At 41.9% G+C, this 15180-nt stretch overlaps 2 protein-coding genes across 3 annotated transcripts in view; both read right to left on the minus strand.

Annotated features, from left to right (window-relative positions):
* Positions 1-8220, minus strand: part of dync1h1 (dynein, cytoplasmic 1, heavy chain 1) — a 43573-nt gene extending 35353 nt beyond the window's left edge. Inside the window, exons 1-8 of the mRNA XM_061844877.1 lie at positions 7814-8220; positions 5537-5624; positions 4920-5093; positions 4589-4844; positions 3408-3594; positions 2980-3251; positions 1584-1811; positions 392-1045 (exon numbers count right to left, since the gene is read on the minus strand). Of these exons, the coding sequence (XP_061700861.1) occupies positions 392-1045; positions 1584-1811; positions 2980-3251; positions 3408-3594; positions 4589-4844; positions 4920-5093; positions 5537-5624; positions 7814-8063 (2109 nt within the window). The 5' untranslated portion in view covers positions 8064-8220. The remainder of the gene's footprint in view (positions 1-391; positions 1046-1583; positions 1812-2979; positions 3252-3407; positions 3595-4588; positions 4845-4919; positions 5094-5536; positions 5625-7813) is intronic.
* An 865-nt stretch (positions 8221-9085) lies between these two features.
* On the minus strand, positions 9086-15115 carry tmem30b (transmembrane protein 30B). Of its 2 annotated transcripts, none has more exons than XM_061844038.1 (8): positions 14976-15115; positions 14449-14648; positions 13940-14047; positions 12577-12684; positions 12315-12405; positions 12100-12237; positions 11081-11287; positions 9086-9808 (listed from the first exon to the last, which is right to left on the minus strand). In XM_061844038.1, exons 2-8 carry the CDS (start codon positions 14635-14637, stop codon positions 9630-9632), a joined length of 1020 nt encoding a protein of 339 aa, XP_061700022.1. In that variant the 5' UTR covers positions 14638-14648; positions 14976-15115; the 3' UTR covers positions 9086-9629. The 2 variants fall into 2 exon arrangements, with proteins under 2 accessions (XP_061700022.1, XP_061700023.1); XM_061844039.1 differs by having other exon boundaries at positions 14982-15065.
* Between the last annotated feature and the right edge of the window lie 65 nt (positions 15116-15180).

Raw genomic sequence — 15180 nt, forward strand, 5'->3', positions numbered from 1 at the left:
ATTGACGCTATGACCTTGGAGAAAGCAGTGTGGGAAAAGTTTGTTGCTGCAAAACGTCAAAGGCTTCCAGGTTCATTCAGCAAAAATGAGCCTGAAGTTGGTGCCAAGATTCCAGGGGTAGCTGTGCTGCTTCTCTTCAACTCAAAGACACCAAAACAAAAGATTTTAGTGTTTTCTATGAGAACGGCATTGACTGAATGTGACTACAGTGTTTGGAACGCTGTGCTATTGCTGGGGAACAGTACACCCTACAATACAGTCTCGTATTTGTGTGTGTAATATTTGCAGCTCATATGTGTGATGTGGGGTATTACTGCACTCAGACTGAATCCTGTAACAATTAAATGGAACTCAATTATTTTTCCCCCAATATATAGCAGCCTCTTTGTACCTTGCGTCCCCAGTCGTCGAAAATCTCTTGAGTGTTGAGCTTGGCCCTAAAGCTATCTCCATCCTGCTTCAGCTTGAGCCCCTCCACGTGATTCTCCCAGCCCTTGCCGAGAACATCCTCCACTCTCTTCATGTACGCCGTCAGCTGGCGGTCGATCTGCTTGGCCCAGATGATCGATCCCGAGACGGGAGGGAGGTCTCGCACGTGGCTCATCTTGCACGCCTGGCTCTGTGGGTACTGCACCTTGAACTTGTCGTGCAGTGACTCGATGTCGTCTTTCACACGCTGGATGAGCTGTGTCTGATACTCGCGGATGGCACCGCGGATGTGCGGGCGCACAAAGAGTGCGTTAAAGCGGGAGAAGATGCGGAACATCTCGTTGGCATTCTTGGCTGTGCCCAGCTGATCGCGAAGGCGAGCAGTGATGCGGGTCTCCACGCGGTCAATGCGTTCGTCGTAACGCTTCATGGCGGCTTCCCAGGCTTCCATGCCTTCCTTGGACACGTCCAGGCCATCCACCTCTTTGACGTTCTCGTAGGCCAGGTTGACCTCCTCGATGGCGTTGGCATCGGCCGCGTCGAAGAGAACTCCAGCTACTTTCATGTCCTGAGGCTCCACTGTCTCTCCCGGGGCGTGCTGTGGCACAGCAGAAACCTGAAAAACGGTTAGAGTTGTGATTAGATGATTAGATTGATGTACTGTACAATAACTGAAAAACACCAAGATATTTTAAGATGCAGACTACCACAATCACTTAAAACGTCAGTCAAGGGCAACATTGTCAATAATTGATGTAAAAAGGAGGTTATTTCATTCACATCCAGATTTTTCTTCTGAACCCAAAGCAGAAAAATGTTATGAAATCCTTAATACTTGTAGGCTTTACAAAATTACAAAACCAAAGATGAGTCAGTATTTTACCATCTAAACTAATTTGCCACCAAATATGCCATCTACTCATCTACTCAGATGAAATTAGAACAATTTCAAATGCCAGCTTCCGTTTTCATTCAAATCAAATTTAATTTTGTTCCTTTGTTCTATTAAAATGCGCGGGAGCTTTCGGGTGATACTCACGAGAAGAATATACACTCATCATGAAAACATGAAACCAATAAAGTCCAGACAAACAAACTGTCTTCTTGGAGAAGGTAACGATCATGAGGAAAAAGGACTAAAACCACATCCTTACCTGAGGCCTCAGCACGCGGACGATGACGGCCCTCAGCTGCTCGTGCTGCCTCCTGAAGCGCCTCATGTGATCCAGCCGCGACTGGAGCTTCCTGTGGGCGGGACTGAGGCGCCACACCATCTTCAGGTTCTCTTCTCGCTTCCTCTTCACTATGTCCCTCAACAGCACCTGCAGTTTTTCATACTCATCTTCCCAGGTCTGGAAGACCTCGAAGCAGGCCACCATTACCTGCAGTAGAAGAATATACAGTGAAGTCCCACATCTTGGCACCATCTTGTGGAATAATACTGTTATTGTGAGGTTTTTTGATACCATTTTGTTTGCGTGCTTGAATGCAACAAGTAAAATAAAAACATAGCCTAGCTTCCCTCGCATTACACCGTGTAATCTACTTTGCCAACATTTATTGTTGTGCAAATACAGACGTGTCATGTACGGATTAGAGACGGTGGCCCTGTAGAAACAACAGGAAGCAGAACGTGAGGTATCAGAAATGAAGATGCTGAGGATCTCGCTTGGTGTGAAGAGGTTGGATAGGATTAGAAATAAGATCATTAGAGGGACAGCCAAAGTTGGATGTTTTGGAGACAAGGTGAGAGAGAGCAGACTTCGATGGTTTGGACATGTCCAGAGGCGAGAGAGTGAGTATATTGGTAGAAGGGTGCTGAGGATGGAGCTGCCAGGTAAACGAGCAAGAGGAAGACCAAAGAAAAGGTTGATGGATGTAGTGAGGGAGGACATGAGGACAGTGGCTGTTAGAGAGGAAGATGCACGAGATAGGCTTGGATGGAAAAAGATGACACACCGTGGCGACCCCTAACGGGACAAGCCGAAAGAAAAAGAAGAAGTGTGTAAAGTGGGATTATGCGTTTGCCCATGAGTGATGGCACATAACCTTGCAACCCTGCAAAGGTGGGTTCCTTGTTTTTGGTGAATAATTTAACTTGGTACTATATACCGTAATTTTATTGGAAAATGAGTTCATGATTGTGTACATGCTTGATGGTCTTGATGCATTGCTGGTTAATCTTTGTGTTGTTTCCAACCACATTACAGTAATCAATCCAAAAGGAATGTAGATCCATTTTAAATACTATGTCACCATCATCTGGCATCTATATACCAAACAATTAAAATTTTTCTTTTTTTTTTCAGTCCTTTTGAACCACCCTGCCCTACATACACTATTTGCAGCAGTCTGTAATGTAAGATTTGGATTTATACATGTGGACAGTGGGTGTTAGAGAGGAAGATGCATGAGATAGGCTTAGATGGAAAAAGATGACACCCTGTGGCGACCCCTAACAGGACAAGCCGAAAGGAAAAGAAGAAGAAGTAGTAATGTAAGATTTAGATAACTCAGAAGTGACAGACCATTTGAATGTTCCAGACACACCTTTTCAAACTCCTCGTAGGCAACGTGCATGAGCTTCCTGGTGCCCAACACCTTCAGAAGCTGTGAGCTCAAATCTCTGGAGATGGCCTCAACCAGGCGCAGGGCTCTCTGAATGGGGTACTTTGTGTTCCTGATCTTCTTTAGGTGGGTGAATATGGCAATCAGAGCCTGGCGGATCTTGTCCAGCTCGGAAGCAGAAAGCAAGTCATTGAGTGGGAAGTCTTTCATCAGAGGGTTGTAGTCGTTGACAGTTTCCACCGCCTGTTTCAGACCTTGGAAGGAAGGACAAAAGCGATGAAAAAGTGAGGCAGCATTGTGTTTAAATGCCCCTCAACCATGGTACAAAGTTCTTGAACACCTAAAATCTGCTGAAACTGCAAATAAATAAACCTTCCTTCCCTAAACTAGGAAATCTCAAATCAACTCACCAGTGTCCGTATCGAAGCTGACTGTTGCGTGGAAACGTTTGCCATGCTTGAGGATGTCCAGCGTGAGTAGAACCTCAGGGCTCTCCCGCTTCTCCTGGATCCTGTTGAGGGCCCGTTCCAGATTGAGCCAGAAACTGATCTCCTGCAAGGCCGTCCCTGACGCCGGGTCACGGTCCAGTTTTGTCACCTGGAAGCAGACAACAGAGATACTGTATATGAATGAGGCAGGGGTCGTCAGCTTTGCAAGCTCAAGATTCATTCTGAGAATAAGTTTATTTTTTTCTATACGTTTTTGGATCATTAATGATTTGTTTCAGCATGAGAAAACCACCCCTATTTATCTTTATTATGAGACTCCAGACTCATTAAATGCTTTTTCCGGGCATCAACATATTTAAGGAGATATTTTTAACACCAAGACAACTTTAAGACCTTTCATTCACTCCGTATAAAATACACTTGGTGTTCGAGGGGATGGGCTCAAACTTATGTAAGAATATTTCAACAAAAATAGAAGCATGCCTGCTAGCAGACGCCCTATCGCAGAATCATTTAATGGTGCATTTCCTAACCCTGCCGAAAAAAACCTACGACTTTGTAAAACTCATCAAAAATAACATTTTATTGACCCCAACCACCAAGTGCCAGGCACATTTTGATGCAGCTACCATCATTTCTATTTTAGCCAATCACAAGCCCAAATATTTGTCATTATGAACTCTCACACTTGCTTAAACGAGTGAACGCCTGCTACTTCTCGGTAATTGGCTGCTGATATTGCTTTAACTGTGCTGAAAGTATGTGTAAAATATGTTAATTGCGTGAAACACCACGAGAGAAGATGTCAAATGCTCCTATCGTCACTTCAAAGAGTGGGATTGGCATTTGTTTGTGCTTCTCTCTCTAATACTGCAACTTTACACAAGTCAGTTTCAAGGTTATGATTGGCATGTAATAAAACAGTTTGGGGAGAGACGTAAGAATACATGTCACTTACTGAGCACTATACTTACAGTTTTTCATTGGTTTGTTTTATATTTATGTCCTATAAGTGTTTCTCTTACAAATATTAATTGTAATTATAGCAAGTGTATAGCAATCAGTTGGTCATATAGAACTCAAGTCATAACCAACGACCTTCTGCATATCGAAAAACAAACAAACAAACCCGTGTAACTTACTTTCTGAATCTCCCTGATCCAGCGGTTCACACCAGACTGAAGCTGATTCAAGAAGGTGGGGTCCTCCACTTTATCCCCAAAGTCGGTGACTTTGGGCTTCTCGCCACGCTCGTAGCACTGCTTGGCGATGTTGGTGATGATGGGATGGATGAGCAGACTGATCTCGGGTATCTCGATGTTCTGCTGCAAGTGCAAGAGGCCCATCTCCAGCTCGGCTATCTTTTTCTCCACGGAAGGCGCCATTTTGTCCCCGTCCCTTGCGAAGGAATGTGACCGTGAGCGTAGCACAGTTTCAAGGGCAAACCATCAAATCGGTGGAGGAATTTATTACCTGTCTGCCTTTCCAGACTCGCGGATGTACGACTTGAAGAAAGGAGCGACTGCATTGCTGATGAACGAGTGGAGAGTCTCGTAGGGAGAATCTTCGCTCAGCGTCAGGACGCGGACTTGGGTCGATATGGGCTTGTCTGCGTCAATGACGCCTGTCCTCTTGATCAGAGCCAAACTGCAGGAGGGAGGTGTGTGTATGTGTTACCAAGTGTTCCAAAATTATTGGAAACTTGCACTGTGATCTTATACGAATAAATCAGGTATTTACAAAACTGAATGTTTGCCTTTAGTGATGAACTTAAATATACATTAGGGCTGCAACTATTAAACAAATAACTTTTTTTTTTTTTTTTTTTTTTTACATAATTTGTAATAGGATGACCATCAATAGCCTGGAATTTTAATCCTTCAGCACAGAACCACAGAATGTCACTTGCAAATTATGAAGGAGCATGCAATATTTTTGTCTTTGTATTAACTTTATGTTTGTGATTTTTTTTTGTCACCATGTGCAGCTCTTTGGGAGCCTTATTTGTGGTAAATGCTGCTTAAATCAAACGTAGTTACCGACAAAGACAGTTCAAAAGCAATCAAAAAAGCTCTCCAATGTTGGTTTACCTGTTAGACTTAAGGCCATAATGTATGTCAATGCTGATGTTGTAAGTGATGCACTCCTTCTCTTCCTCTCCTTCGTCACCGACGTCCTCTGGGTAAAAAAAACAAAATATATCACGTCATAAATTAAATCATTTCTATTAGGATGAGCATCAATAGACTTTTATTCTGAGGCTCAGCATCACAAAGTGTACCTGGAGAGAGACTGAATATAAAGTCTGACCAACATGACAGAAAGCAGTAGAACAGCATGACTCTCACGAGTACAAATAATTCTTTTGATTCAGATTTAGCACAATACGCGACTTGTATTGCTTTTAGCGTGACAAAGGTGGGCAGAGTAGCCAAATATTAGACTAAAGTAAGAGTACAACTATAGAATAATATGACTCAAATAAAAAGTACTCCTCCAAATAATTTCTTGCATAAGAAAGTAATCAGGAAGTAGTACATAACATCAGATTTTTACTTTTTTTTTGTTAAATCAGAGCATGAATGTCAAATAAACTACAAATAACCAAATAAAACATGAACATAAACTTTTGGATTATTCTGAACAATATCATTTAACCTATAAGAAATGTAATTAAAATGTGTAAAGTAACAGATTAGGGGAAAAAAAACAGCTCCAAGAAATATGTAATACTATATTGTTTACATTGTACAGCACAAAACTGTAGGCTGAACACGCTGCTATGGATATAAAAATATAAACACCATTTTTAAAATACCAGGTTTTTGAATTGTGAAAGAATTTTGACCAAGATAAATAATTTCAAAACGTTTTTTAATATAAGTGTGACCTATAATTTCGACAACTCAACCAATTTATTTTAGAGAGGGGAGGTGAAAATAAAAATAAACTTGAATGTGATTGACTTGGACTTGACGTTTAACTTTTTGCCTTCTTGGCCATGTCACCATTGGCAATGAGATGTTCCCTTTTAACTGGTCTTTTACTTGGTTCAATAAATTTAATAAATATGGCTGCACAGGGATGTACAGTACTCCCTCTAATAACTAGCATCTGGCTCTGTCCAGAAGTAACAGATTATTGTACATTCAAACTCGTGTTCAATGGAAGTTAACACACTTCCTACCATTACACTTTTTAAGTGGAGAATTATTTTCTTTTTGCTTTATCCACTAAAATGAATGGAGTTTGTTGACCAGACATTGATAAAAGTGCATGTGTGTATGTGTGGAAAAAGATCCATGATTTATAGTTACTTATGACCATAAAATAGGGTTAATATTCTCATATGCACGGCGTTCCTATCCACATCTGGTTACATTGCAGAGATAACGTGCAAATCAGTGGTGCTGATAAATGCATACACACCCAAAGTAGTGGAGCATTGGATTTCATTCTAAATGAATAAGCTGCAAGAAAATGTCGACTCATTGCTGCTCTGCGCAACTGAAAACGATCAGATTACTAATAAATGTTTTGTATTTTGTTTAATGTGGTCTGCTACAGTAACGTTTTTAATATTTAGTCCTAGGCTAAAAACAACATTCTTAGTCTATTCTAAAAATAATGTATTAATTCAGTTATCATTAGCTAGTCTAGCATTTTTCTTACATACTGCTCACTCGTAAAATTTTATTTAATTTTGGTGGCAGCCAAGCTTTGTCCACTGTTTTTTTAACCCTCTTCTCAGGATGAGTAATGTGCAAACATACAGTAAAAGAGGAAGAGGGTATGCAGTTGTTTTTGCGCCAAGTAGGAAAAATGCGTATCAGTAAAAACTCTTTGTAGTTTTTTGGGGGTTTTTTTTTGGGGTCCAATTACTTAGTACGGTCGATTGGCTGGTGATCAATTTAGGGTGGACCCCACCTCTCGGCCAAAGTCACCAGAGAATGGATGGATGGATGGCCTGGTACAACCGTTGAAGCAATATTTTCTACTTTTACTATGTTTTTAACTTCTCCTTAAGTGTGGAGTGTAAGCGCTTTTGTCACATCTGTGGACAGCGAGCTAATAAATCGTTTTCATCACGGATGCAGAGTCATCGCTGACACATGGTGCTGCGTCTTCCCATTTAATTAATTATGAAGGAGCTGGATAAAAAAAAAAAAATCAAATTAAAACCCTGATAGCACAAATGTATACGTTTTGTATGAGTTGGTATTTCAGATAAAGATATTGTGACTTGTATTTGACAGTAAACCCAGTTCAGACTTTGGGTGAAGAGAGTTCCCGAGAACAACAGAACTCCGCGTCCACGTCTGCCGGGCTAGCTAGGTTAGCCGCCCAAGACGCCAACCTGAGTTTACCTTTAAGCGCGCTTCTCTCCACCAAGATGGTGTGGACTTGGGGGTCGCCCAGGAATTTTCTCATCTGCTCCACCGTGCTCTTCTCCTCCAGGGAGGTTTCCAGGGAGGCCGGGGCCTCGCCGCCATCTTCCAGGAGCAGCGGGACGAGCTTGCGGATGTGCTTCTGCAGCACCGAGGCGTCCGCCACCGTGTGGACGGCCGACACCTCCATGGAGCCGCTGTTCTCTTCACCTCCGCCTCCGTCTGACATCCTTCGAAGGGGTCCGCGACCACCGGTAGGCACCGAACGACGAACAAAAGAAACCGAAGCGGCTGTGGCAGACTCAGACTCGCCTTCGCTCTGAAACTGGGTGCCGCACCGCTGTCAAATCGTACCACGATGGACGTCCGATTTATTTGAGCGATGGATTCTGGCACTTGTAGTTTAAAAGGGGGTATCTACAATAGAATATCCTCGGTAAAAAAAACAACGTTACCCAGAATGCAATAGCAAATCGTAGATTCTTGTAGTTGAGGTGTATGACCGCTAAGGGGAAGAAGGGAGATGTCTTCTTGCAGTGTACGTATTTGTGCCAAATCAGTGATTTATTTTTTTTTTTTTACCATGAAATTTATGGCAGACAGAACTTTAACAGTCAGTCAAATATTCCATTTGAAAAAATGAAAAGTCCTAATTTTGAATTTTAAACTGAATACACAAAAATTTGGACACTGAATTACGAACGTTTGAAATTACTTTTTAAATGTTGGAAAATTACAATAGTATGTTAGAAATTCAGAATCAAACTTAGATAGCACAAATGTACTTCAGTACTGTACATAGGTCCTCGGATTACGATGGTGCTCAACTTCTAGTGCAGCAACACATTTATAAATATGTTGGAATGTGCAGTAACCTATCAATAATTCATGCAGGATTAAAGTCACATTATATTTACAATATATATTTGTGTAAATCAATACTAAGTCATTTTAATAGTCAATATAAAATGGCATATTTGTCAGAAGATTGTAAACCACAGACACCTGTATTGCAGAATAAATTCTTCAATCAGTTTTTATTAAGGGTATATACTTTTAGATTTCAGTAATTATTGTTGATGCATAAACAAATTTGGGCATACTAAGATGTAAGTATGATGTCATGAAAAAGGAAGCTACGGACATGGAACAAAAGACATGACATTTGGACTACTTGGATGGTAAATGCAGTCAAAACAAACAAACAAAACCAATCACACATAAAAATTGAAACCAAAATGATACAGGTCGTTCTGCTTTTCCATTGTTTTATTGTATAAATATTACCATGAGGAAAACACAAAGGCAATAAAATTTTAAGAAGCTGTACAGAAAATTCTTTAGTAAAATTCCATTTCCTGTATTTACATTATGAGTGTAACGTATGTTTATGCGCTAATGCGCTAAATATGTGTATGTGGTTGATTTAAAACGAGGAATCCTATGATGTAAAACCAAAAAACTACAATACAGGAAAAAAAAAAACCATGAGATAAAAACCCTGTGGAATACAGAATTTACATGAAACAAATATGTGCTTAAAAAGCGATGTCTTACTTTTGTGCAAATCTGCCTTCATCGTAGCTAAATTTGCAAGCACCTCTACAGACTAAATATTATGATGATTTCTCACATGGCTTTTTGATAATGAGCTATCAAATTAGTAACGGCGCAAAAATTTGCTTTTAATAAACACCAAAAAGAACCAAATCTTCTTCCACTATCAAATGTCCATTTAGCTGTAGTGTGCGTTTAAAACAAAAAAAATGTAAAAAAGTTCAACTTCAGGCCCTGCTCAGTCCTCCTCCGGGAACTTGAATTTGGCGTAGACGATGAGCATGACCGCTGACATGACCACGCAGAGCGAGCCGATTACCAGGTAGGCGATACCCAGGAACTCGTTCTTGCCCCCCATCCACGACACGTTGCTGAAGACCACCTTCTTCCTGCCGTCGAAGCTCAGCACGGGATAGTCTGACGAGCGGGTGAGGGTGAAGGAAATACAACGCTGGGATACGTGATAAACACCTTTCTTTTATCCATCCATCCATTTCCTTTGCCGCTTATCCTCACCAGGGTCACGGGGAGTACTGCCGCACTCACAATCACACTGATGGGCAATTTAGAGTGTCCAAATAATGTTACATGTTTTTGGGATGTGGGAGGAAACCGGAGTGCGCGGACAAAACCCACGCAGGCACGGGGAGAATGTGCAAACTCCACACGGGCGGGGCCGGGATCGAACCTGGGTCCTCAGAACTGTGAGGCAAACGCTATACCACCTGATCCACCATGACCCCTTTCTTTTACCACCTCAAAAATTACAAGCAAACATAAGATAACTTCCAAGTAAAGTGGTATCTTGGGATATGAGTGACCAGACTTTTGAGTTTAACGTCATTTGGATGAGCTTTTTCTAAAATGGATTAATATTTTGGAGAGCAACAAGACTCTGTCCTCTGTCTTTTTCTTGAGGCACGTACAGTCCAGCTTCGGTTCGCGAACAAATCGCTTCTCGAGTGAAAACTTCGAGATTTTTTTTTTGCTTGTGTTTTTGAGCGAAAATCGGTACATACAGATAACGCAGCCAGACCAGCTTAGCCACGACGCACTTTGCTGTGAATTCCCACGCCGCCGAAAAAAAAAACCAAACAGAAATATAACACGCGCGGCTCAACCAGCTGATCTACCCGTGACGCGCTTTGTTATTGTGAATTCGAACGAACCCCTGGAGGGAAAAAAAAAAAAAAAAAAAAAAAAAACAGAAATAACTGCACGCGGCGGTCGATTCGGTTTCCGAACAAATCACTTCTCGGAACGGATTGTGGTCGAGAACCGAGGCTGTACTATATTTTCAGTTTCTCTGGCCGAAATCATTGCAGTTTGGGAGCTGTCAACTTGCAGGTTTCATTTAACCGCTTGACGCTTATGTACTTCGGAGAACATGAACTCGACAAATCCCCTTTGTCGTCATACCTGTTGAATTGTGTAAAAACAGAGCATTGGCCAACCTGTCAAACGGGTTAGACCGACCGACTTGCAACTGGGACATGTCACATGACACTTTCACGAGAACATTTCTGTGTTTTGTGGGGTCTCTTCAGTGTGCGAAGACCATCGTGGTTAAACCTGATATGTCACATGGCTTCTGTTTTGAGTACATCAATAACTTAACCCCCCCCCCCCGCACCCCCATCATTTCTCCATCAACAACAATTCAAAAACCTGTTCCACGTACAAGGATACTGTAAGAGATCTCCAGTGTGTAGTTCCCCGCTGGGAGGCCATCGGCGTAGTTCCCCTCGGTGATCCGCCGGTACAGTTTGCGGAAATCCGGTAGCGCGGCCCTTCGCATCCACACCAGGAAGTCTTGGTTGATGAAGCCGTTATTTGCGGGGTCTGAGGGGTCCAATTCGTAAACCGGTCTGGGCCAAAAGAGCGGCATCACCGTGCCTATGAGTCAATAAAAAGCACAATTACCGTAATTTCCGGCCTATAAGCCGTGAGTTTTTTTCCACACTGCGGGCTGTGCGGTAATGTGGCTAATTTGTGCATTTTTTCTTACTGCCGCAAGGGGGGCACTCAAGAGTGAGACCGGTGGAATATATGTGCCGAGGAAGTGACTTTTACCGGTGTTTTTTTTTTTTTTTAACCGGCCCTGTTAGCGCTGTGCTAGCATGTTGCTGCCGTGGTACTGCAGCGTCTCAGTGATTTTTACCGGTATTTTTTTTAACCAGCCCCGTTAGTGCTGTGCTACCGTGCTGCTACTGTGTAGCTGCCACGGCTGTTTTTTTTTTTTTTTTTTTTAAACCGGTATGTTTTTTGTTTTTCTTTTACCAGCCCTGTTCGTGCTACTATGTTGTTACTATGTTAAACTAAGCTAAGGTATTAAAACTTTGAAAACTCTGTGTCCTGTCTTTCTTTATAAATATCTCATGTTTCAATGTAGGTTTCAATGTGGAAACTTGCGGCTTTTACACAGGTTTGGCTTATGTATGTACCAAATGGTATTTCCTTTACAAATGTACTGGGTGAGGCTTATAATCAGGTGCGCTCTGTAGTCTGGAATTTACGGTATAAGTACTGCAACATCTATACTAGTTTTGTTAGCTCATTTATTGGATTCTGCATTGCATGTTAGCATTAAGCTAGTAGACTTTTGTATTGCAAAGTTATGTGGAAATGCACCGTGTAAATCTCTTTGTATGATGTTAAGTCCTAAAAAATATTGCTTACAAAATTCAGCAGGGGAACAAAGTACTAACCATTAAAAGCGTTTCTCAGGGGCGTGATACTGGGGTTTCTGAACTTGATGTTGTAATCAGTCCACCAAGCAATCCCTTTCCCATCCAAGGGCACCACCACCTGCTGGCCGTTCACGTTCTGAAACAGCCTGAACGTGTCTTCCGGCATCCAAAGGAAAATGTGAGAAAATGAGAACTCTCTCAAGAATCTTAGGATAAGAATGAACAGCACATACCGTTAAACATGCTGTTTGCTATCGAGCCACACGGCACAATCGGTTGGTTGTTGCGGTCGTATCGATAGGGCTCGCATTGATCAGAGGGTTCCTTCGGAAAAGCCCAGAAAAACAATGACCCAAATACTGCACATCACATATTGACATTTAATCAGTTAACTCATAAACTAACGATAAAAAGGACAGGAAGTCAAACGCCGCTCACCACGAAATCGCGTGCTCACGTCATGTGAATGAACTACCTTACGGTGTTTTAGCTCACCTTGAAGGAGGACAGGTCTCCGTAAAGCTGGATATCATCTCTGGAGACTCCATACCTTCTGTAGTTCTGGTAGTAGTTGGACAAGCCGTAGTAAAAGAACACTGGCCCCTGTCAGAGACAACAAAATAAAAAAAATAAAAAGACGTCATTCGGAAGTGGGAAAACCGTTGGATAGTACCGTAATTTGCGGCCTATAAACCGCGACTTTTTTCCACACAATTTCAACACTGCGGTTTATGCTGTGATGCGGCTAATTTGTGCATTTCTTCTAACGGCCACAACGGGGTACTCGAGCGGAAAATGTAAGAGGGAGGCCGGTGGAATATATGTGCCGAGGAAGTGAGTTTTACCGGTCCGGCCCTGTTAGCACCAGCGCTAGCGTGTTACTGCCATGTCTCAGTGATTTTTAACGGTATGTTTTTTTTTTAACCAGCCCTGTTAGCGCGGTGTTTATAGTTTTAGCGTGGAGGCGTTAGCGTTAAACTCTTTCTGTGTACCGTCTTTCTTTGTAAATATCTCGCGTTTTAATGTGGGTTTCAATGTGGGCACTTGCGGCTTTTAACCAGGCCGGGAATTACGGTATTTGGACATCTGGTATGCTAACATAACTAGAAATCAACCTGACTGCAGAAAGAACTTATACAAAAAAAAAATATGGATTTTACATCTTGCTTTGTTGTTGGGTACTACGGTACAAACTGATTGCAAGATAGCAACATACAGTACTCGTAAATATTCTACACACCACTATTCAAATGTGAAGTTTATATTATGCTAAAAAATGAGAAGAAAAATCATTACTACATTTTCCACCATAAATGGGACCTATAGCAGGAATGTAAAAATGAACAACTGAGATAATGTAGTTGCACAAGTGTAGACACCCTTTTAGAACCGTGCATGTGGCTGAACCAAACGTATTCAGCACCCATCTACCACCTTTTAAAGTGCTTCTGATTAACCCCAAATTAATCATGGAACACTAACGACTGTCGTATTCAAGTGGCTACATTTTGCAAAAGCACACTTGAAATCTCCCAAATACATGTGGGAAAGGTTCTTACGGTTCAGTGAAACTAAAGTTGAACATGTTGTCCATAATTCCAAAAGGTTCAATATTCTTGGCGCAAATTGAAAACACGACACTGCTTGTCAGAAAATAAAACACTATCCCACAATAAGCTGTGGAACTTGTAAATATTTTTCAAATCAAATTGTGCAGGTTAGAGCTCATATTAAGGGTGGAAAAGGTTTTCCGATGATTTATCTTCGAGTATTTTTTTTTTAAATATCACAAAAAACTTGCATTTGAACAGTGTGTCCACACATTCTTAAACATGCACTTTATAATAGTCCAAGGCACCTCAAACAAGCGGTTGATGGAGAACTGTATGCTGCAAACACAATCCCTCACGTCAGGGTCCGAGCACCTAAAGCATGGCGAGTCTTGTTCCACGCCTGTGTAGTCAAGCTGCGGGAGAAAGAGACAACAACTGAGGACTAACATTTAAATATGAATGAACTTAAGTTACCACATGACTTACGCCACACCTTTGGAAGGAGTGTGGGATTACTTTACAATTTTGTGATGCTAAAATAAACACAGGAGAAGTCACTAGTTTGATAACGTAGAGCGGTATAGGCATCAGATACAAATTTTACATCATGCCAAATGAGAATTGATCACATTTTAAGACAATCACAGTTAGTAAACTGACACGTCGCAAGACACTAACCTGAACACACAAAGTGCATAAGCAGCAAAATGAGGATGTTACATCTTGCCTTGCATAAAGGTATATTTGCAAATGACAATCTATCAAATGCTACCATGCTAAATTATGCTATGCTGACATAACGTCAGCCTCTTACCTCCAGCACTTGGATGCTGCGTGAGGTGATGAAGAGGGCAACGCCGATGCCGATGAAGGCCAGACCGATGAGCACAAACCCGGGGATGACGATGCCGGCAGAGAGCATGGGCTGCCAGGCTGGGAGCCTCTGCTGGGTGAAGGCAGTGTTGTCAGGCCGGTTGGCTGACTCATTCTCGTTCTTTACCATTTTTCTTTGCACTGCGGAACAAAGTAATGGTGGGATTTTTATATGTATCGCACCACTAGTGTGTTCAAACGTTGTCTACATTCTTCAAAGCGTCTTTTATTTCTGATGTGTATTGTTTTCTTTACTTTTAAAAGTGTTTGACTATATAGTATTGAGGAACAGCAGGTCTGCGTCTACTTCCTGAAAGACAACGCACCAAACAAAAGGCACTCGGACCGCAAGTAAATCCAAACACACAGAAAATCACGCACTCAGGGTAAACTATTTTGATGATGTGATATCTACATTAATTTTAAACAACAAATAGAAGAATTGTTTGGATAGGTATGTGTGCTCACCTTTACCTGTCTCCTTCTTCCTTTGCTCCGATTTCTTTAGCCCCGCCTCACGCTTGAAGACGTCAGACGTGCCCCACCTGGCAGACCTGAGATCAGTCCCAGTGAGTCGCAAACGTTTCCGTGTTCATCTTTGACTGATAGATATTTTAGCCAATCAAATGATGCGGCTCGGAGTAACGCCTTGGAGCCGCCAATCAGCATTGAG

The sequence above is a fragment of the Syngnathoides biaculeatus genome, chromosome 15 (genome assembly GCF_019802595.1).
Source record: "Syngnathoides biaculeatus isolate LvHL_M chromosome 15, ASM1980259v1, whole genome shotgun sequence".
NCBI lineage: Eukaryota > Metazoa > Chordata > Actinopteri > Syngnathiformes > Syngnathidae > Syngnathoides > Syngnathoides biaculeatus.